This window comes from Pleurodeles waltl, chromosome 3_1, assembly GCF_031143425.1.
Source record: "Pleurodeles waltl isolate 20211129_DDA chromosome 3_1, aPleWal1.hap1.20221129, whole genome shotgun sequence".
Taxonomy (NCBI): Eukaryota; Metazoa; Chordata; class Amphibia; order Caudata; family Salamandridae; genus Pleurodeles; species Pleurodeles waltl.
Window position 1 is genome coordinate 1,892,181,176 of NC_090440.1, and position 23,735 is coordinate 1,892,204,910.

Sequence of the window (23,735 nt, forward strand, 5' to 3'; positions counted from 1 at the left end):
ACATAAGTAGCTCTGTAATCATGTCTCAGACCTGCCACTGCAGTGTCTGTGTGCGGTTTTAACTGTAAGTTCGAATTGGCAAGTGTACCCACTTGCCAGGCCTAAACCTTCCCTTTTCTTACATGTCAGACACCCCTAAGGTAGGCCCTAGGTGGCCCAAAGGGCAGGGTGCAGTGTATGGTTAAGGTAGGGCATATAGTAATGTGGTTCATATGTCCTGACAGTGAAATATTGCTAAATTCGTTTTTCACTGTTGCAAGGCCTGTCCCTCTCATAGGTTAACATGGGGGCTACCTTTAAATCTGATTAAAGTGTAGATTCCTTTTGGAAGCGGATGGACATGTGGAGTTTGGGGTCTCTGAGCTCACAATTTAAAAAATACATCTTTTAGTAAAGTTGATTTTAAGATTGTGTGTTTGAAAATGCCACTTTTAGAAAGTGAGCATTTTCTTGCTTATACCATTTCTGTGACTCTGCCTGTTTGTGGATTCCCTGTCTGGGACAGTTGGACTGGTTGCACCTCACACTAGACAGTGACACAAAGGGAGCTGGGGTGTAGCCTGCATAGCCTGATGAGCCATCTGAGCTAGGAGGGAGAGGAGGAGTGGGCCCTCACGCCCTCACACAATGCAGTCTCCAACCCCCTGGTGAGTGTCTGTGGCCTGGCCTGGGGAAGGCAGGATTTCACATTCAAAAGAGACTTTACTTTGAAGTAGGCCTACTTCAAAGGAGAAAATGGGTAAAAGAAGGGCACCCAAAACCACAGACTTTAGATCACTTCTGGACATCAAGCGGAACCTCTGCCTGGAGAAGTGCTGAAGAGCTGAGGAGAAGTGCTGCCCTGCCTGTGACTGTGCTCGGAAAAACAACACAAGGTGCTCTCGGACCCAAGAGTGCTGACCGGATCAACGCACTGCTCTCCTGCGGAGAGAAGAAACGACGCGCCCGACCCGGTGAAAGGAGAAACGACGCACAGTCCCGCTAGTAAGTGGAATCAATGCTGCGCACGCCCTTTTTGACGCGCACTCACCCATGCGGGGTTATTTTTGACGCGCACCAGGTACATTTTCATGCTAGCAGCGCTAGTGTGTGTTTAAAACTACTTAAAGACTCTTTTTGATTTTTAATTGATAACTTGACTTGTGTATTGTGGATTTTTGTCGTTTTGGTCTTGTTTTGTTTAGATAAATATTTCCTATTTTTCTAAACTGGTGTTGTGTCATTTTGTAGTGTTTTCATTAAGTTACTGTGTGTGTTGGTACAAATACTTTACACCTAGCACTCGGGTGATTCTCTTTTACCCTGACTAGAGTGAGGGTCCTTGCTCGAACAGGGGGTAACCTGACTGTCAACCAAAGACCCCATTTCTAACAAATATCTTTTGCTCCGTCTGATGAGGTGGCATCTGTTTGTTGGTTCGTTGCTATGGCAAATAATTGTGAAATGTGTACTGCAAAAACAAGCATGCTAATGTGTTGCTTAAAGTTGGATGCACGTCACAACCTAATCCAGCGTTCTGGTTTAGAACACTTAGAGAGACTTACGTTTTCCACAGCTGAACATCAGCAGTGCAACTACAAGCATAACAAGCATGGTCTAGATGTCTCTCTGCTGGCAATTGTTTGTAATGGTAAAGGGTTGTGGGTAATGTGGGTGTGTGTTTTATAGTGGTGTGGGTATGGTGTGTGTATGGGTGTGTGTTGTTTGAATTGTCCAATGTGGTATTGTTTTGTCTGTGGGTGTCCATTTTGAGCGCAGCTGTATGTACCGCCAGTGGTTTACTGCTGTTGAATGTCCGCCATGGTGATTCGTGGGTCATGATGTGGTGGGCGTTGTTCTGTTGACGTAACAGTGTGGGTTTTGATACCGCCACTTTATCACTGACCTTTTGTGTGGCGGATTTGTGTGTGTGGCTGAATAGTGACAGATTGGTGTGTGTGTCTCATAATATGATGAATGGATATCTGCCGCTGCGGCAGTAAGTTGGCGGCTGTCAGCGTGGCGTTAAGTGGGATTTACTGCCAATGTCATAATGAGGGCCTAAGTCTACTCGGAAATGCCCCCACCCTATGGGAGCAGAGTTTTCATCTGTTTCCCTGCCTGCACTGAAGTGGGAAGGGAAACAGATTAAACAATTGCTCCTGCACACAGGAAGCAGGATTTTTTGCTGCTCCCTGTGGGATAGAGCAATGTTGGCACCCACTAGAGGCAGGGAGCTGGCTGGGGCTGCAGGGCTGCAGCCCTAACAAAGATGCAGTGGGTGCACTGGGTGGACTCCAGGGAACTCACTCTTCACTGGCTGGACCACGGATCCAATGGGACAATATTGGCCAAGGGAGGGGGCTGCATGCCCCCTTCCCCTTCTTAATCTTGCTAGTCCTCCAGGGCCGGAAATCAGTACAGGGAGGGGGCTGCATGCCACCCTCGCATTTACAATATGGGTAGGCCCCAGGAGGTGGGACCTCCGGAGCCGAAATCAGCCAAGGGAGGGTGGCTGGCTGTCCCTCCTCCCCATAAATTAAGTGATAGGCCCTGGGGATGGAGTCACCAGTGCCAAATGTAGTCCGTAGAGAGGTCTAAGTACCTCTCCCCTAATACAATTTGGCAGGGCCCAGGGGATGGGGTCCCTGCGGTCAAAATCACCCCAGGTATAGGAGCTGCATGGCTCCTCCTGGGTGGCTGCATGTGAGGGGTTGCTTGCCAGGCCCTGGGGCCACCCCACCCCACACAGAATCAAACGTGTGTGGCATGGGGTTGGCTGCATGTGGGGTGTTGGGCATAGGGCGTGAGCCTGTATTACTGTCTAGAGTCTAGGCAATATTGAAACGAGGTAAACAAAGAAAAAAGCTCTAGTAGGATAGATTAAAGCAAAATTCTGTCAAAGATAACCTATTACTAGTTATTGAAAATCAGATATAATGAACTGATAAAGAAACCTTTTCGGTGCTTAGTAGTATCAATATATAATAATATATCATCAACAAGGCATTATTGTTGTGTGGTAAAGAGAGGTAGCCACCATCCAAAATAGACAAAGAAAAGGTTTCACTTTTGTCTACAGTTTGAGCAAAAACAATACAAGACAAAACTAAATCCCATACATGAGAAGTATTTTGTTCAGCCAAAAGCAATTACAAGTTCACCTATTATAAATCAATCACATATATGAAGATCGAGCGCAATCAATCCTTGCTGGATGTACAATATCCAGAAATTGACGAACAACTCCAATTCTTAAGGAGTGTAGTACTCGCACCAGGTAAGAGGCCTAAAATGAAGACCAGCTCTTATAGTGTAAAATCAATTGTCTCTAGCAAGTTAGAGCACTGGGCTTTGTCAAAGTTGAAAATCTGTTTTATAATTATAGAACGGTCGATGCGTATTAGCCTTATGAGTCTATGCCTCTTCTGGACAGTGCAAGGATGTGCACCGCTGCTTTGGAAAAATAAATAGCTAGGAGCATTAACCAGAAATGTTTATGCAGACCTAAATCTTACATAAGTGTAGGAGTACATATTAGGTACAGAGGTGAATAGCTCCAATGCACAAGCAGACCTGCATAGTGCAGTGTCATTCTGAAGCTGTAAATAGTTAAAGAGATATATTACAATGGCGACTGAGTCACCTGCTTGTAAAGAAGCCTGGCTAGCGTGGGAAAAATGCTCATGCGCTGCTGTCATTGACAGTCACTGTTTTGAAGCATGTCAGGTACAGAAAGGATAGCTGAAGTTCCCAATAGACGTATAAATAAACACTAAATTGAAAACTAAATTAAAGAAATACAGGAGCACGTGTTGCTTCAAATATGTATTTTAGGCATATATTTTGGGCAGATAAGCTATCTGGTGGGGCGGACTCCCACCGGTGTGCACTGGAAACATGTAGGCGCTTGGCAAATTTATTAAAGGAAAGTGTGCGTGTTTGGATGAAGTGGCAATAACCTGTGTTATGAGTCAAGAAAACTCTTACAGCATTGTTATCACAGGCAGTCATGAAGCCACATGGCCTCTATCTTGGAATGGGTCAGCCATCTTGTGGAAGTGGATGGACTCAACCCAGGTGGAGGCTTATAATAAGCCAAACAACACAGCATATGGGATGAATCTACATAGAAGAAAGACATGGTACAACGAGTGGGCTATGGATGCCTCACTTGCCGTGGTAAACTCTGGAGTGTTTAAAAAAAAGAGAAAGAGAGGTGCACGCGCGCTCACACACACACACACACACACACACACCTGTGTTGCAGAATACACACACACGCACGCGCACACACACACACACACACACCTGTGTTGCAGAATACACACACACACAAACACACACACACACACCTGTGTGGCAGAATAACATTTTTTACTGGTTGGGTGGTTTGTCCTATGTAGCATTTGTTGCAAGGACACCGTATGCAGTAAGCAACATATGTAGTGTTGCTGTTAGAAATTTTAAGCTGTTTGTGTTTGACTCCATTAATGGTGATTTCTTTAGAACTGGAGGTAAAGTTGCAGGCCAGATACTGGTCGCGTTTGTGGTGTCCTATAACCGGAGCTAGTTTGAGTAGTCAGGTAAAATCTTTGGATTCATCTTTATGAGCATCCCTCGTAAATCTTTGTCCCGCTTGAAGGAGAACAAGGGTCTGGGGCTTTGAAATTGTGCCAAACATTTTAAGTTGTTTTTTATGATTTTTGATTTTGTCAGCAATGGTTCAGAAGGTCAATCCACATGTGAACGAAATGTTATTGTCCCTAGTTTTCGGCGCTAAGAGACTCTCTCTTGGTGTGAACCAAGCGCTTTTTAAACAGTTTGTTACAATTTGTTTTTGGGTATCCACAATCTTTTCTTTTCCTGAGAAGTTGTAAAACTTCTATTTTGGATTGTATGGGTGTGAGAAAGGGCCTCTTTTTGCATGGTTAGCCTCCCACTTTTTGCCTGGAAAATGATGTAGTTTTAAAATTGTAAACACCCTGGGCCCCTGCTGGGTTCATAGGTCCAGATCTCTTTCCCCCAAAACTGTGCTATGTATTGGCACTCCAGCTACCCATGTAAGTCCACAATAAATGCTACCCCTGGTACCCAGGGCATGGGTACTGAATGGGCCCCCTGACCTGCAGCACTAATTGTGTCACTCAGAGAGACACCACACCAACCTCCTACAGAGCAGACTGCCATTGAAGTGCATGGCAAGGTCTATTTAAAAGTTGCAAACTTGACATGACACTCACCAGGAGTGCCCTGTCCTCCAACACTGTATGCACTATCGGCAAAATACCCTTCTGGCAGGCCTTACAGCCTTAAGGCAGGGTGCCCTATAATGCATGTGAGGGCATATGTTTGCATGAGCAGATATGCCCCTACTGTGTCTTTACAAACCCTTAAGAGTAAATGTACAGGGAGACCATAGCAAGTACATGTGCTGGACACTGGTCATTACAAGTTCCCAAGCTACATGATGGACTCTCCAAATACTGGGTTGCTTGGTATCAAACAACTCAGAATAATAAACCCACACTGATGCCAGTGTTGGATTTCTTATAACATGTCCCCAGAGGGCACCTTAGAGGTGTCATCTGGAAAACCTGCCAGCCCTGGCATGGTTGCTGAACTTGATTTTACCAGCCTGCCACCACCAGAGACAGATCTGAACTCCTGGGGTGAGAGCCTTTGCTGTCAGGAGCCAGATCACAAAGCCTTTCCTGGGTGGAGGTGTTACATCTCCTCCCCCAGGCAGGCACCCAGGCCCAGCAGTCAGCTTCAAAGGCTTTACTGCGTTTGAAATCTGACCTCTGACTCTGCTGTTAGAAACAGATGGCCACCAAATGTTTTTTCCTCCCCTTTGAGGTGGAAAACCAGTGGGAAAACTTAGTCAGAATAGGAGGAATGCCCCCCCCCTTAGCCTGCACCACCTGAGGTGTATCAGACTAGGTGACCACTCAGTTTCATTTTCCTTCATCTTGGATGGCAGGAAAATAGCCTATCAGGGTTAGGGATATGACCTCTTTACTCAGGAAGTGGTCACATGCCAGGTGTAGCCACCCTAAGGTAAGTGGCCCATTGGCCACTACCTGGTACTCCCCTAAACACCCACTAAATGCATTATTTAGTGGGCATCCCTTGACCTGCAGATAACATTTAATGGACACAAGAAGTCCAGTGATAAAGAAGACCCAAGGTTCGAGAAAAGAAGTCCGGTTGCAAGTAGAAACAGGTGCTAAACACTGTCCTTTGCACTTAGGACTCAACAATTACTGCTGAGGGATCAACTGGACATCAGACGGATTCTAAGAAACCCCAGAGGACCTCCAATCTTCTAAAACATGCCAAGAACCCCTTCGAGAGTGAAGGCAATACTCCCTGCACCCAGCAAGTAAGATCCAGTGAAGTCCATTTTACTGACTGGCAGCTGATCAGTGAACCGAACACATCAGCCAAACCAAATTCCAACCAACGGACCCAGAGGACAAACTCTGCCAGTGTGCCAAGTCTGGTGGCACAGCGACCTCCAGTGGCTAAGACATGCCAGAGCCTAGGGTACTGGACCCCCAATGTCAGACACTCAAAGAAAAGTCCACTAGGGACCCTCCAAGGACCAAAAGCAAGCACCAAGGGAGGGACTTCAGGACACCCTAGAACCAGCTCCCATAGTGGCCCTGCTCACCAGCAATCCACCCTCCATGTTAGTTGCAACTGGCTCCAAGGGCTCCTTTGCGTACAGCCCTTGGCTAACCGTTCTGCACTGCAACCGGCCTCCCGGGTCCTTGCATCAGAAAATCAGCTGTGCTGGAGGGGTTCTTAACCCTGGGCAACCTCTACTCTCCAAGGTAACACACCAGACTTATCTTTAAGTCCTTCGGTGCAATGTGTTTCCAAGTGGTCCCCTTCTCCGTTTCGTACCAACTCCAAGACTTTCAGCCACTGCTCCTGCTTGAACGGGTAACCGCTCAAACTTTCTCCGGCTGGCCCACAGGACACCTCAATGACCTCGACCTAGAAACAGACGGTGACACTTGTAAGAGCATTGCCCGATTTTGTATGCATTTTTTAAGTTTTTTCCCAAATGGAACAGAGTATAAACCTTTATTAAGGAGGGATCTCTCAGTTTTCATGAGCTTATGAGATGAAAGATTATAATCAGGAATCTCTATCTGACGCACCACCTGTAAACCTTTCTTTGTGCTTGTAATTCCCTGGACCTGCCTCTGTTTCCCTACCTCTGGTTAAAAAAGTGCCCTGTTCTTGGTGTTTTTACTATTGGAACCACCTTCTTGTGCCTCTGAGTTAGAGTCTGAAGAAGTTTTGGAGAAGGTTATAAACCACCTTCGTGATCTGCCGTGGTTAGCTATATTTGGATTGTTGAAGGCTCTGCCCATAATGTAACTTCTATATTATAATTTTTGTATCTGCTACCTTTGGGGTTTTCTGGGTGATGGTAAAGACCCTAAATTTAGCGATCTGTTTGTTATCTTCTTCTAAGAGTCTTTTGCATCACTGATAGTTTAGTCTCCTAAGATCTCTTTTACTAATTCCTCTATCTCTTGCTCACTTCTTTTGAGGGCAGTTTCTATTGAAAGGGCTAGCCAATCTTAAGAACACTTGATTCGTACACCACTAAATTGGGTTAAATAAGGGGCAGTTGGATTAACATACGGTAATTAAATATTACTTTACATTGAAACAATTCTAGAATTTCACTGAAAAAAACAAAGCTTACTGGGTAGGAAATAGAATTAAAAACAACCTTACAAATTCAGTAAAAAAACAAAGGTTACAGGGATGTTAAAGTTAGGTTTAGATTTTACACACACCAAACCATGGAAATTGAGCAGCTATAGTTATATTTATCTAAAAAACTATAGCTTGTGACCTAAGGTAAATAAAACTTGCGCCCTCACCATGCACTGCTAATTCCCCCGCTTATTACATCAATCATGATATATTCTGTGACATCATTGATAATATCACTGCAACATTTGACGTGAAATTATTGATGAGAAAACTGTGCATGGCGAATGTGAAAGTTATAGTTACCTTAGGGCACGAATTATAGTTTCTTGAGATACGCATACCTATAACTGCTCAATTTCTAGTTACCTTAAAGCATGAGTTATAGTTACTTGAGATAACTCTAACTATAGCTGGTGAATTTATATGGTTTTGCATGCTTAAAATGTGAGCCTAACTATAATGTCCCTGTAACCTTTGTTTTTTTCAGTGAAAATATATATGTATGTATATATCTCCATGGTGCAGCTTCCTTTCTCCAGTGGCTGCGACGGCACAAGCAGCAGTGCAGGAGACCACCCAGGTGGATGATGCTAAAGGAGATTTTTTAATTCCATGTGAACAAATGTAAAAAAATTAGGATGTAATTGAGAAGAAAATTACAACTGATGTGTTTCGGCAAGACGCCTTTGACTGGACCTGTCCTAGATTCATGTTGGCTCATTTTTTATATGTAACACTCATGTCCATCCTTCCTTCTGTAGGCCCCTAACAACTTGAACGCTAACATTATCATTATTCTTGAATTTTTCAGTATCCATTTCCCAACTCCACCTATGCATTGCACTCAAGCTTATAATCATTCCGTTAAACTTGCATTGAATGAGCAATACTATTACACTTTTTCAAAAGAGTATTATTCTTTGCAATCCACTCCAGTATTTTGTATATTCACATTGTTCACAGTATAGTGAATCATAATTGAGGCACACTCATTAACAGAATGCTTAAACATCCATTATTACAATTTGGCTCAATTATTAGTTTCCTAATTTCAAAGGCATAGTTAGGAATGTAATTAACTCACTTGAGCCTGTAATATGAAAGTCAATTTTTTCCAATCCTGCTTCTAAAGTGTGATGTGCTACTGTAGAGCAGTAAAAACCTTTTATGATTGCACTCCTAATCTTACAGTGCATTGTGCTATACCTGGAGGTATGATCAGGGCCGGGTTTAACACTGGTGGCGCTCGATGCAACAGTGTTGGTTGGTGCCACCCAGTGACCACTTCTACCATGGATTCTCTCACTACCAACCTTTAACAGTGCCCCCAAGTCTCTCTCAGATGCATGTAATTAGTTTTATAGTCCCACTTATACCAGTGTAGGGTGTCAGAGCACTTTGCACCACATACACATTACATAGAGATGGTCATCATGCGTGTGTAAATCAGTGTATAGCATTGCTTAATTTGTAAATAAAAATCATGCTGGTGCCCAAAGCTCTTCTCTGAAGCAAGTGGCTGCTAAAATTAAATGTGCAAGCACGCAATACTGACCCTGAAGCCATCTCGGGCCTCTTCAATCCATTTTCAGCCACTCCCTTCCCGTTCAGCTCACTCTTGCAGCTTTCTGCTTTCTCTCTTTTGTGATGCTTTTTCGTTTTCCCATATTAGTCTTTTGCTTGTTGTAAATGCTTGGGGCAGAAAAATAAGTGCAGGCCCACAAAAATAAGTGTTGGTGCCCTGTACCGGAAACCACCGGCTCAAATAAAGGACTGGTGTATAGGAAATGTTACATAAGACAGAGGGCTACAAAGTGTAGTAGTCACGTCATCGATATTAGTAGGCAGTATAGTTTAAGAGGGCTTTGTCTGTAGAAACACAAACTCAGAATTTAAAAAGAACCACCGTGGTTGGGGATTCTCTTTAATAATAGGAATTGATTTCCATACAAATTAACCCTTTTTGCAACATAATGATAATGAAAGCCTGGGGAAAAAATCATAACGCTCTAATCCGTTCGTTGTAGTTTGCATGCAGTTCTTTGACAGTTAATTGCTCGCTGTTCTATATTGAGATTTTCACTTATACACTGCAAGTAATAAAAGGATCTCTCTGAAAAAAGCAGTAACCACTGACATACTTACATGACATGCACTTTGTGATCTGCATGGTACAGGTTCTTTGCAGCAGGCATATTATCTGTGCTAGCCCTATTATGAGTCAAAACTTCCACTAGACAATACTCCGATCTCTCTCTGGGAACAACATTAATCACCGAAGTTACAGTGAAATTTTTATTGTTGCCTGAAAACTGCTGGAGGCAAGAAATGCAGCAGCAGGTACTTTTAAAACCATAATATACTTGTAAACATGGCATTCCCACCCAAAGTCAGCTCCCGGAGTGGTGGCACCGGTCGCACCGCCCAAGAGCCGGCCCTGGGTATGATGATGGAAACTCAACTCACAATATGCTGGAAAGGGTTCGTTGTCTCCCATTAAAGTGCAAGGTACTCATAAGATGGTTTGAGGAGAATAGTAGTCTTAAATGATTACCAAGTGGCTACCTTTCATCTTGAAGTTCATATGTTTCAATGAGAAAAAGAAAATACTATTCCTAATTGTTTGCTCCCCCAACTTAAAGTGCACTATGTTCAAAAAGAGATAACAAGCTAGATGTACTTTATTGTACTAATTCATGAAAAAGGTGCATTGTGATTTATCTGAAGAGAAAGGAGAAATGTCTTCTTATTGCACATATGATAAAGAGTTAGATTCTGTAGTGTATTGTACTAATCAGAAATAAAGTGCATTGTTCTTTCCCTAAAAATGAATTTGTTCTTGTTGCACTAATTATGATTAGAAGTGCAGAAATCCCCTAAGGAGGGATAACACAAATGAGTGATGTATACAATGTTTCCTGAGTTGTTACCCTCTGATTTGGAAGTGTTCTGTATTGAATGAAAGGATGAGGTAAATGTTGTTTCACTTTTTGCAGTAATCAATGATTTAGAACAAGGTATGGTATGAGGTAAATGTTGTGCCTCTTATTGCATAATCGATCTATAAAATAGGGACTGGTGTTTCCTCTCAGCATGTGTAGATTATTTTATTTTTTACTGCTTGGGCCGCTAGTCTATCCTTGTCAGATCTGAACAGAAAAAAATATTGAAATGTCCACCCTCATTAAGGTGGACTTTATGACATCCATTGATCTAAGGCCCAATATATAATGAACCACCAGTCAATGGTTTACACCATTGGAGCCAGTAAAAGCTCCTCCAATGTGAACATGAAAGTTTGTCCGAAATTGAAAGGATGGTTGGAGGGTTCAGCGGATAGTGTCTTCAAATACTGTGAGAAAACAAGGCTGATTGCAGAGGCCCCCTAACTTTTTGCCCCCATTTTTCACTTTTTGCTGATGATTTCCTGACTCTGATGGTGCCCTGGGTACTGCTAAACAGTATACTTGGCTATGTCAACCTACCTGTAAGTCCCTAGTATATGGTGCGGCATGTAGGTTTAGGGACCCCAGCATAGGTAGTGCCCCCATAGGTGCACTGCTGAGGAACCTAGTGTCATTTTAAAAGCAGACCTACCTTGCTGGCTGCTTTTAAACTAAAGTTATATGCAAATTCGACTTTGGAATTAAAAGTACTTCCAAAGTCTTAAACTGCCTTATTTTTACATATACATCACTCCTAAGGTGTGCCCTATGTGCCCCTAGGGTTAGGTGCCATGTAACTATAAGCAGGGACCTTAAATCATTGTTTTTTGAGCCCTGAGGAAAAATAGCCACATTTGTTTTTCCCTCACTGTAGTGAATGGCTTCCATAGGTTAAAATGAAGAGACTTTATTTTAATTAACAAAGTCCTTATAAGAGACAGATACCTTGAGTTTGGTATCAAATTAACTGTTATAATAAATCCCACAACTTGTCATTTTGGATTTAATATAACTATTCAGGTAAAGAGTTTTAAAACTCTACCTGAATGTTGCAAACTTCAGCTCTGTAGTGCCCTTTACAGCTGCCCTGATCTACCGACCCCCGGGTCCCACTGGAAATGTTTTGGAGTCACTGATAGAGAATACGGCTGAGCTGGTGTGCTCTAAATCTAACTTTACTCTATTAGGTGACTTCAATATCCATGCTGAGCAGGTGGATAATGTTATAACTAAATCCCTACTCTATGACATGGCTGCCCTTAACCTAGTACAACTGATTGAGGGTCCAACGCATGACAGGGGTCATACGATTGATCTAGTTTTTTCAAACGTTAAAGAACTAAAATCCATTCCATCTCGCCCTTTAGCATAGTCTGACCATTTTCTGAACACTTGAATTGGCCATACCCAGACATAGGAAACCGACTCAGAATGTTCTTCTACCTACCAGACGCTGGCGTAATCTCAAAGCCGACGCCTGGACGAATGTTTTAGAAAAGCATAAACCATCTAGTCTTAATAATGTGATGGACCTGTCAGAGTCCTTTAATAAGTGGATTACCAGCACCCCAGATGCTCTCCTACCGCTTTCTTCTAATGGAAAGGGACGGTATAGGCAGAGTTCCCTTTGGTTCACTCCACATCTTCGGCGTCTCAAAAGAGAATGCAGAAAGTGTGAAAGGAGATGGCAAAAATTATACGATGATATATCAAAACAAGACTATAGGAAAGCAATCCGGTCTTATCACACTGAGATAAAAACAACTCAAGCTAAATACTACTCCTCAAAAATTGAATGGTCGGCCAATTCCCCCAAAGAGGTCTTTAAGGTCTTTAACGAAATCACGCAGTCATAAGAGAGCATGGCATTCATGGATGCATCTCAGGAACACGCCAATAACCTTGCATCATATTTTTTAAAAAAAATACTAGATATTTATTTGACCTTCCCGACCGCATGTGATCAGGAACAGAGAATACCAGAACAAAACCCCATGGGCTCAGCGACTTACTTAGATTTCCCCTGGATATCAGAAGAAGACGTCAGAAGATACCTTCTAACCCTTAAATCAGGATCCCCCTTTGATCCAGCTCCGCCGCAGGTGCTGGCATTAGGTGCCTCAGTGACGATTCCTATTATCACAAAACGTATTAATCTTTCACTATTGTCTGGCTCAGTACCAAATCAGTGGAAACACGCTATCATTAAACCACTCCTGAAGAAACCCAATCTTGACCCTGTACTGCTCAGCAACTATAGACCCATTTCACTGTTGCCTGTCCTTTCTAAGATAGCTGAAAAACATGTCAACACCCAACTCTCCCGTTTCATGGAGGATAATAATATCCTTCACGCTACGCAGATGGGCTTTCGACCATTACATGGTACTGAGACCGCACTGATTGCTGTTACAGAAGAAGCTAGAAGACGGTTAGACAAGGGCATGGAGACAGCTATCATTCTTTTAGATGTTAGCGCTGCCTTTGATACGGTTGATCTTGACATTTTAATTGAGAGGATACAAGAGACCGGAATATCTGGGCAGGCATTAGACTGGATCATCTCTTTCATTAAGAGCAGAACATTTCAAGTTCTAGATAGATCAAATTTCTCATAGTGTTTTAACAACAGCTGTGGAGTCCCACAGGGGTCCTCCCTCAGCCCCATCTTATTTAACATATACATGAGACCACTGGCAGAAATAGTTAAGCCATTTGGCCTGGCCTTGGTGTCCTATGTTGACGACACACAGCTAGTTGTCTCACTATCCAATAATTACTGTTCTAAAGGTTCACAGCTTGGCCCCTGCCTCCAAGCTGTGGCAGCATGGATGTCCAGAAGTAAGCTAAAACCCAATGATAATAAGACAGATGTGATGATATTGGAGCAACATATAAAGCCCACTCCCAATCCATCAATCTTGGATGACCTGGGATATCTACCTCAACCCAAAAGACTCATTAAAAGTCTGGGTGTACGGCTTGACCCACAACTATCCATGGTTCACCAAGCTAATACAATAGCGACCACCTCCTTTGGTCTCCTCAGGCTTCTAAGGAGGGTTTTCACAATCCTACCTTCCCTAGCCAAAAGAATGATTATACAAGCATTGATCATGTCACGAATGGATTATGGAAATTCATTGTTTATTGGGGCGCCAGGTTACGTAATTAAAAGGTTGCAGACAGTTCAGAATGCCTCCGCACGTTTACTGCTGAACACACCCAAGTATGAATTCATAAAAGCAGGAATCTCCTCGCTTCATTGGCTTCCTGTGGCCAAGAGGATACAATTTAAGACACTTTGTCAAATGCATAGAGCACTACATAATGGAGGCCCAGTAATGCTGTGAACATTAGTCTCCGTCTATTCCCCTAACAGACCACTCAGATCCTCCTCAGCTGGCCTGGTAGTGATTCCAAAAGTGAAGAAAGCCAGATGGGGTGGAAGATCCTTGGCATATCAGGGTGCAAAGCTATGGAACTCCTTACCTCCTGGCCTCCGAGCAACTAGCCATGAACTGGCCTTTCGTAAGGCTTTAAAGACTTGGTTATTTAAAATCTAATTCTCACTGCTCTCACTCTTCACGCTACTGTTTTTAAGCTCCGAGCACTGGGAGGCCTCTGAGTAGCCATGTGCTATAAAAATCCACATAACATAACATACCCGAATTCAGAGTGGTTTTAGAAATCAGGCGACAGATAAAACATGTGTTACCTAGATCCTAGCCCATTCTGCCCCCTTTTCTTGATGTCCTGCCTAAAATGTTGAGTCACAGGATCTCTCTGTCTTTTACTTCCCCAGTAAAGAGAAGGTACCATTTTAGACTAGCTCTTGCAGAGGGCCAGCTGCTGTCTGAGTGAAAAATAATGTGAGTGGGCAGGTTTTCCTTGTGAAAAGGTCTGATGCCTAAGTCTCCACTTCAACAAAGATGGTATTGAATTTTAGATGCTTGATGTATCTCATCTCTCTTCAAAGTAAAAGGACTGCTGGCTGAGACTTTACACCACGCAAAACATGCCTCTTTCAGGCAAGTTTAAGCTTAAAACATTTGCATGAATACATTTAGTCTGCAAAGACATTTAAAGCACACGAGAGAAAGGGTGCAGTAGAAGAGCCAGCAACATCAAAGAGAAGGTAGAAGAAGACCTGGTCTAAACCTTTGCTCATTATTAGTACAGTTAGTTATGATTAGTGCTTAAGATTGGGATTTTGGAAGAAGTTAGTCATGCTGTAGAACATTTTCTTCATTCTGGTATTGTATTGAGTTTTTGCTCTGATGCCAGAACTCAGTGCAGTAGCCTCCTCCTCCTCCAGCTCCTCCTCCTACAGACGCTGCAGAACAGGTCAGACAAACGTTTTCCCCTTACCGCATGCATACTGCTCACCAATCCCACCCTTTTGGGAAACCAGGGAAGAAAAGGGGTTGGGATGCAGCAGGGTGTGGAACAGTCAGGCCTTGCAGAAAGAAAACACGGTGCCCGAGGCAGCTTGTATCACTGTTCTTGTTCCAATAGACTGTCTACTTTTTTCTTCAGAATTACTGGTCTTTTCCACACTTTATTTAGCGTTTTGTGTAAATTATAACATCATAAGATCAATAAAAAGAAACAGAAACATAACAGACACCAAAATAATATTCCATCCAGAAATCAAAAACTGGACTGTTGTGGACACTAAGCCTGAAGTAAGGTAAATCCACTGGAGACGATCTGACGGTGTGGGGTGGGGGAAGATAGGAAGAAGGTGGGCATATCACAATCCAATAAGTACAGTGATGTCGCTATACATTATCATTTTAGGCATCTGACAAACCCCTGCCACAAACGTGGAAGTCCAGCAAGTTATAAGACCCATGATAATAGTCATTATACAGTTTATTGGGCACATCCAAGCACTTTGATCGGAGGAACTAGACGTGGTGGCAACAACTCTTCTTTATCAGGTCCGGGACATGTTGCACCATTCACCATCCTCCAACTTGCTTTTTTATGTAGGTTCTGAACAGCTTCCATACAGATTTAAATTTGAACAATTTATCTTACAAAAGCGCTGTTAATTTTTCCATGGCATAAATATTCCAGATCTTTGTCCATCACAGAGCCAACTGTGGAGGAAACGGCTGTTTCCAGCTATGAGCCAATGTTAGTCCACCTGCTAGGATGAAAAGGTTGAGGAGACACCCCATAGTTGAGTACATATGATAGAATCTATTCTCTCAGGTGGGCCAGCAGGAACACCACCGGGACCATCGGGAGGACGATTCTAGTGCTATCTTAAATCAGTCAGCAGGGATCCATAAAACTCCTTTTCCTGCGGGCAAAATAATTGTTCATTTAATATAAAATGCCTCTTTCCCAAACTATTTTCGTAATGACTTCCACAGAAATGTATTTCTTCATTTGAGCGTCCTTCATTATCCCATAAATTCTAGAATGATTACTACACTCTCTGTATGCCTTTGAGCTGAAAAGAGTTCGTGGCTACAAAACATCAGTCTTTGTATCATTTCAGATCCTGGGTATTACAGATGCAGTTACAAATAACCCTGTTGGTAATTCTTATCAGCTACTCAGCAGTGATAAGTGAAAAGCAGGGAAGGTTATCTGTCCCACTCACGATAGTTGAAACAAACCCATACCCATTGTACATAACACGGAGACACAAAGGAAGCAAAATACAGACCAGCACCTCTGCTGGCTACTCCAAAGTTCTACAGGTTTTACTATTGACATTAGAAGACCCATATTGACAGAAATGTAGATGCTCTTCTGTCACCTACCTGACAGGTAATTAATGCTGAGTTCCTGCAACTTGTTGCATTGGATATTCTGATGGAAATCTTGAGAAGTAATTAAGCTGTTAAAACTGTTTATGTATTGTACTCTATAAAATTAAGTTAAGTTGGCAGTGGAAATAACTATGAACCAAACTTCTGCCGAATGCACTTTGACAATGTATAATATTCTGAACAACTGAACGAAGTATAATAATATGGACTAAAATTATATCAACATTATGCATTAATAATGCCGTATCTCATTCCACCAGTGCTGAAACAAACTCATCTCTCCATTTCGATATACTATAGGCTTCCGCCTTGCTGGGAGATGCCACGACTGGTTGATAGTAGAGGAGCTCTTGCTAGGAGAAAAGGTACTGGGCATACTGTGTATTTGCAGCATATGAAGTCATGCAGCTAATGCTGGGAGGCTGGCTCAGTGAGCTGAAAGCTCGCCGTTAAACATGTGGCCCTCTGTTCATCACGACCAAGTCATTCTTCTTTCCTCTTTAAGTTTGTAGACTGAGTACCATTGGACTGGGTCATAGTAATATTTTGCTGTTAGTAATAGTAAAGCTTTATATATTGAGCTTGTAAACAACACCTCCAAAGTGTTATATTCAGTACTTATAAACAGCAGAAGAGTTGTATGGAGTGGGCTATGTATAAAAACAAGGGCATACATTAATAATTATGAATTCGATTTGCCCCTCTTATTTTAAGACGCAGTCGAAAAAAATGCGTCACATTTTCTGGCACTGCAAGTTAAAACATTTCACCTGGAATAAACAGTTTTATTCCATTGCAAAAGCTTACAATTAGAGTAAATTGAATTGCTTTGCATTAACCAAAATAGTCTCCAGTCTGGAGAACTGTTGAACAATTTGAAGGACGATTAGAGCTTGTTCTGGACAAGTGTGCCTGGCCTCTTTCATTGTCCTGAGCTGCTTCTGGTGACTCATTCGAAAGGTACAGTCTGAAAAAGAAAAATACATGTCATTGCAGGTAATATTCTCCACAGACATTATAGTTTTCTAAGGCCTTGAAGATGTCTGTGCATTGCAATGTTTCTGCTCCTTATACAATGACTCACCATGAAGAGGATGGGATTTGATTATATACAGGTGGCATTTGCGCTCTGTACATACGGAGTGTTAACCATTTTGGATGATGTGACAAAGCTTTAGGTATGTGCCTCGTCTACAGTACGGTCTGTACGAACTGGGCCTCAACATTGAAGAATTAGGAGTCTTTAAAAGATGGATAGAATATTTAATGGAGCTAATAACCTTGTATCTGAGGAAAAGCATGTCAACTGTGTCATAACATTTAGCAACAACATTTAAGGTTCCTCTGCAAATCATTAACTATCTATAGCTCTGGATTTTGCTAGAGGATTATGTCTATCAGAAGAAAGCAGACACCATGGAGTATGTGCTAGCATTGGAATGTAGGATACACTTGTAAACTGCTTGTAAAATGAAAAATCTTATTATTTCAGGGAAATAGTCACATACAGGTGCTAGAGCCTTACTAAATTCTAGACAATTATGTGTCATCATTTCAAAATCTATATCGAGGGGTGATTTAGTTCAATTTCATATTCGTGTATTTTTTCTCTTCAATGGATTCCACATCCCTATTGCCCACACGCACCAAATTACAGGACCTGTGTAAAGATATAAATGCAAAACAGAATGCATCATTCCATTGGCACCTAATGATGATGGTGAGGCACACAAAGAGTTTTAATTTGTTATTGTTCCAACTTCAGGCTATTAACGCCATACCTCAGGATGACTGCATATTTAGGTAATGTCCCTATTTATCGAGTATCACCTAGATACGTGCATGCATGGCGTCTTTATTGGTATGCCCAAGCAGGATGGCCGTATTCAGTGCTTAATTTGTAAATAAAAAGGTGCCGGTGCTCAAAGCTCTCCTTTTAAACAAGCGGATGCTGCAATTAAAAGTGCGAGCACACAACACTGAGGCAACGTAATCCTGAAGCCACCTCGGTCCTCTTCCATCCATTTACAGCCACCTCCTGCCCTTTCAGCTCACTCCTGCTTTTCCCCTTTCTGACGCTTTTTTGTTTTTCTCTTCCTCCGTCTTTCCCATTTGTGTCTTTTGCTCGCAGTAAATGCTTGGGACAGAAAACTAAGCCACGCCCCTCAGAAATAAGTGCCTGTGCTCCGCACCGGAAACAACAAGCACAAATTAAGCACTGGCCGTATTGAATCTTGAAAGGCACATTAGTGCTTTTTTATATTGTACGATATGTGTATATATGGTGCCGTTTGACGAATCTTCACAAAACTTTCCAAAAAAAAGTCTCATCCACCTTAACTCCTTCCTAGAACGTTTCAGGGTGATCTGTACGATTAATGATTGCCACTATGCATTATGGGAAGTGTAGTTTCATATACACATGTGACCTTTTTCGCAAAAAAAAACTTGTTAACTACTGCAGACTTTCTTATTCTTTCTTGTTTACCACATATGTGAAAATATGTTAACACAGATCGTGGCACTGTTTTTTTGTTTTTTAAATGTAACCCTTATTGGGTGTAACGTAAAGTATGTCACTGTTTATGTTGGGGGGTGTCACGGTGTCAGTGAAATAAAATGGTGACTTCTGTGACAAAAATTAGTTGAGAGTCGAAACACATGGGATCTGCTTTGGGTGAATTGTTTCTTCACTAGTTCAAATTTCTCCTGTGTGCTGCGTGATTTTGCTGAAGGCCAGCAGTCTGTAGTAAATAGGGGGAGCCTGACCCACTGAATGTACACTGCCTTATCAGGGCCGGGGCATACAGAAACAGGTGTGTTTTAAGTGAAAAAGAGATATGTGTAAATATATATATATACAAAGACTGTGGACCGGGGCTCGTTCGGTGGGTATCACAGCCGTACACACAGGGGGAAGACGAGCCACACCAACAGTTCCCTTTCCAAGATTTACTTGGGCAGAAACAAGTAACACAATGTGTTTCGACCACTCACAGTCTTCATCACATGACATGTAGTTTCAGTCAGCTGGTATTTAGCAAACTACATACTCATGAACACGGACAAAAGACTTTCATTTGTCAAACTCGTAAAACCTACTCAACTAAAGATAACATGTACACAAAGGCCGTGCAGGGTGGTGGTTGGATTTTTGTAAAGTAATTAAAATTACTTAATGATTAAAAAAAATTGAAATTCACAGAAAATACCAAAGGTTACAGGGACGCTATAGTGAGGAACTAGAATTTAAAAAAAAACATAGAAATTCATTTTGACCCTGGGGTCCCCATCCCCAGGCCCGGCTATCTTTCCTGGGTGCCCTCTGGGACACCCAGTGTGCACTGGGACAGTGGCGAGAGCCTCAAGGTTCCTGCAGGCCCAGCCGGCTCCCTGCCACCGGCGGGAGCCAGCATTGCTATCACAGAGAGGGAGCTGCTAAAGATGCAGCTACCTCTCTGTGAGAGCAATTGTTTTCTCTGTTTCCTTGCCTGCACTCCTGCAATTTTCATTACTATAAGTTAATCCAATAAGGTGGATTTCTATGGTTTTGTATGTTTTAAATGCGAGCTGCCACCAAGCCACAGCAAACAGCTATGTGAATACCCCTGGACATAACAGGAGTTGGCCCTAGGGGCAGATCGGCCGATTTTTGTTAGGCCAATCTGCCCCCAAGGGGGGCAGAAACCACTAGGCAACGTTTTTTTTTTTTTTGCACCAATTTCATGCAATGGGTGTGACCCTCTAGGCAAGGGTCACTCCCCTGTGGGGGGGGGAATTTACTTTTGGCCATTTCTGCTCCCCTTGGGGACAGATCGGCGTATTTCTATTAGGCCGATTTGCCCCCAGGGGGGGGGCAGAAGCCACTTAGGCACCAGGGATTGGTGTGTGTGTTTGTTTTAGGGTGCAGCCCCTTGGGTAAGGGTCGCTCCCCATGGGGGGGCACATTACTGTTGGCCATATCTGCCCCACTTGGGGGCAGATTGGGCTATTTTTTAAAGCCCCATATGCCCCCAAGGGGTGGCAGAAAGCCCACCAGAGGCCAGGGATATTATTTCCAAAAGGAGAGGGTATGGCCATAAATAGAGCCAAAGTTGTTCTTCCCACCAATGGGCTGATGAGGCAATTACCACTGATCCATACCCCGGGGGGGGGAACAGAAAGTCTACTAGATGCCAGGGAATAAAAAAAAAAATAGTGGGGGTGGTGGCTACCAACCAGTATGGGCCTGGTTATGCCCCTACTCCAGCTGAAGGGGGTAACAGTCTTTCAGCTCTCCCCCGCACACTAAAACATCTTATTCCACAGCAAGCAATTTGATTATTTTGGGTTTTGGTTTTACAATTGTGCCATGAGAGTTTGGCTAACTCTCAAAATCGTCCCACTTGGAATGGTGAGGGCTGCACTTTATGGACTTTGCGACGCTGCCATGTAGAACAATCCACAAGACCTACACACATCTGAAAACTAAACATCTGGGTGATTCCAGGGTGGTGCGTTTCACATGCACTCCGCACCATTTTCTCACGCACAATGCCCTGCAAACCTCCAACTTTGCCTGAAATCACACATTTTCCCCACATTTTTGTGATGGAACCTTCCGGAATCTGCAGGAATCCACAAAATTCCTACCACCCAGCATTGTCTCATCTATACCGATAAAAATTCTGCTGCACTTGTCAGCCTAAAAATGTTTTTTCAAACTGCCCTTTTGGACCCGCTTTGGTTCCCCATCAATTTCGACATGTTTTTGGCTCTTTCTTGTCACAAGCACTTGGCCCACCTACACAAATGAGGTATAATTTTTACCTGCAGACTGAGGGAAATGTTGGGTGGTATGAAATTTGTCCCAGTGCGGTGATCCCACACAGAAATGTGGGAAAAATGTGATTTTTCTAGCTAAATTTGAGGTTTGCTGAGGAATCTGGGTAAGAACACATTGGGGGGTCCACGCAAGTTACACCTCCCTGGGCTCCCTTGGGTGTCTAGTTTTCAGAAATGTCTGGGTTTGGTAGGTTTCCCTAGATGGCTGCTGAACCCAGGACCAAAAACGCATGTGCCCCCTTGGAAAAACAGGTAGTTTTATATTTGATAATTTTGATATGTGCAGATAGTGTTTAGGGGCATTTCCTTTCACGGGCAGTAGGCCTACCCACAAAAGTGAGGCACCATTTTTATCGGGATACTTGGGGGAATGCTGGGTGGAAGGAAATTTGTGGCTCCCCTCTGATTCCAGAACTTTCTGCCACCGAAATGAGAGGAAAAAGTGTTTTTTTGGCCAAATTTTGAGGTTTGCACAGGATTCTGGGTAACAGAACCTAGTTAGAGCCCCACAAGTCACCCCATCTTGGATTCCCCTAGGGGTCTAGTTTTCAAAACTGCACAAGTTTGCCAGGTTTCCCTAGGTGCTGGCTGAGCTAGAGGAAATAATCTACAGCTAGGCACTTGCAAAAAACAGCTCTGTTTTCTTTGGGAAAATGTGATGTGTCCACGTTGTGTTTTGGGGCATTTCCTGTCGCGTGCGCTAGGCCTGTTCGTACAAGTGAGGTACCATTTTTATCCGGAGACTTGGGGGAACGCTAGGTGGAAGGCAATTTGTGGCTCCTCTCAGATTCCAGAACTTTCTGTCACCAAAATTTGAGGAAAAAGTTTTTTGGGGCCAAATTTTGAGGTTTGCAAAGGGATCTGGGTAACAGAACCTGGTCAGAGCCCCACAAGTCACCCCATCATGGATTTCCCTAGGTGTCTAGTTTTCAAAACTGCACATGTTTGCTAGGTTTCCCTAAGTTCCGGCTGAGCTAGAGGCCAAAATCTACGGCTAGGGACTTTGTAAAAAACAGCTCTGTTTTCTTTGTGAAAATGTGATGTGTCCACGTTGTGTTTTGGGATATTTCCTCTTGCGGGCACTAGTCCTACCCCCACAAGTGATGTGCCATTTTTATCCGGAGACTTGGGGGAACACAGAATAACAAAACAAGTATTATTGCCCCTTGTCTTTCTCTACATTTTTTCCTTCCAAATGTAAGACAGTGTGTGAAAAAAAAGAGGTCTGTTTGAGAAATGCGCTGTAATTCCAATGCTAGTATGGGCACCCCGGAATTCAGAGATGTGAAAATAACCACTGCTTCCTAACACCTTATCTTGTGGCCATTTCGGAAAAACAAATTTTCTTCTTGATACCTATTTTTCACTTTTTATATTTCAGAAAATGAATTTCTGCATACCCGGTATAGAATGAAAACCCATTGCAAGGTGCAGCTCATTTATTGTCTCTTGGTACCTAGGGTTCTTGATGAACCTACAAGCCCCATATATCCCCACAACCAGAAGAGTCTAGCAGATGTAACGGTATATTGCTTCCAAAAATCTGACATCGCAGGAAAAAGTTACAGAGTAAAAAGTGGAAATAAATTATTGTTTTTTTTACCTCAATTCCAAAATTCCTTTAGTTCAGTTGTTATTATCTGTAGGAAACGCTTCTAGGATCTACACAAATGACCCCTTTCTGAATTCAGAAGTTTGTCAACTTGTCAGAAATGTTTAGCTTTCTGGGATCCAGCATTCGTTTCTAACCCATTTCTGTCACTAACTGGAAAGAGGCTGAAAGCACAAAAATTGTAAAAATGGGGTATGTCCCCATAAAATGTTAACATTTTGTTGAAAAATTGGGTTTTCTAATTCAAGTAGGCCTGTTCCTGAAAGCAGGGAAGATGGTGATTTTACCACCACAAACCCTTTATTGATGCCATTTTCAGGGAAAAAAAACACAAGCCTTCTTCTGCAGCCTTTTTTTGGCTAATTTCTTGGTCTCCTTCAGGGGAACCCACAAAATCTGGGTACCTTTAGAATCCCTAGGATGTTGGAAAAAAAGTACGCAAATTTGGCATGGGTAGCTTATGCGGAGAAAAAGTTATGAGGGCCTAAGCACGAACTGCCCCAAATAGCTAAAAAAAGGCTCAGCACAGGAGGGGAAAAGGCCTGGATGCGAAGTGGTTAAGGCAGTCAATAATATATACAAAAATGTCTGTTGTATCTCTTTCTTATTCTCTATTCCTACCCCATACATCTGCGAACCTTAAAAATAGTGCACCCATTCTACTTATATAGTACCAGGTGGAAACCAAATAAAAGTACTACTAGTCATCTACACAAGTTATTGTGAATAACTAATTATTTTTCCAACATACTTATATCAATCTCCTTAGTGACATGTCTAAGCTCTATGTGTTCCAAACATGCACACAGAAGTGAAGTCGCTCACCCATCTTATTTTATA

General features: G+C 42.7%; 1 protein-coding gene across 1 annotated transcript in view; it reads right to left on the bottom strand.

Moving 5' to 3' along the window:
• Positions 1-15,221: 15,221 nt before the first annotated feature.
• Positions 15,222-23,735, bottom strand: part of LOC138283473 (inducible T-cell costimulator-like) — a 105,617-nt gene continuing 97,103 nt past the window's right edge. Inside the window, exon 5 of the mRNA XM_069221426.1 lies at positions 15,222-17,426. Within this exon, the coding sequence (XP_069077527.1) occupies positions 17,294-17,426 (133 nt within the window). The 3' untranslated portion in view covers positions 15,222-17,293. The remainder of the gene's footprint in view (positions 17,427-23,735) is intronic.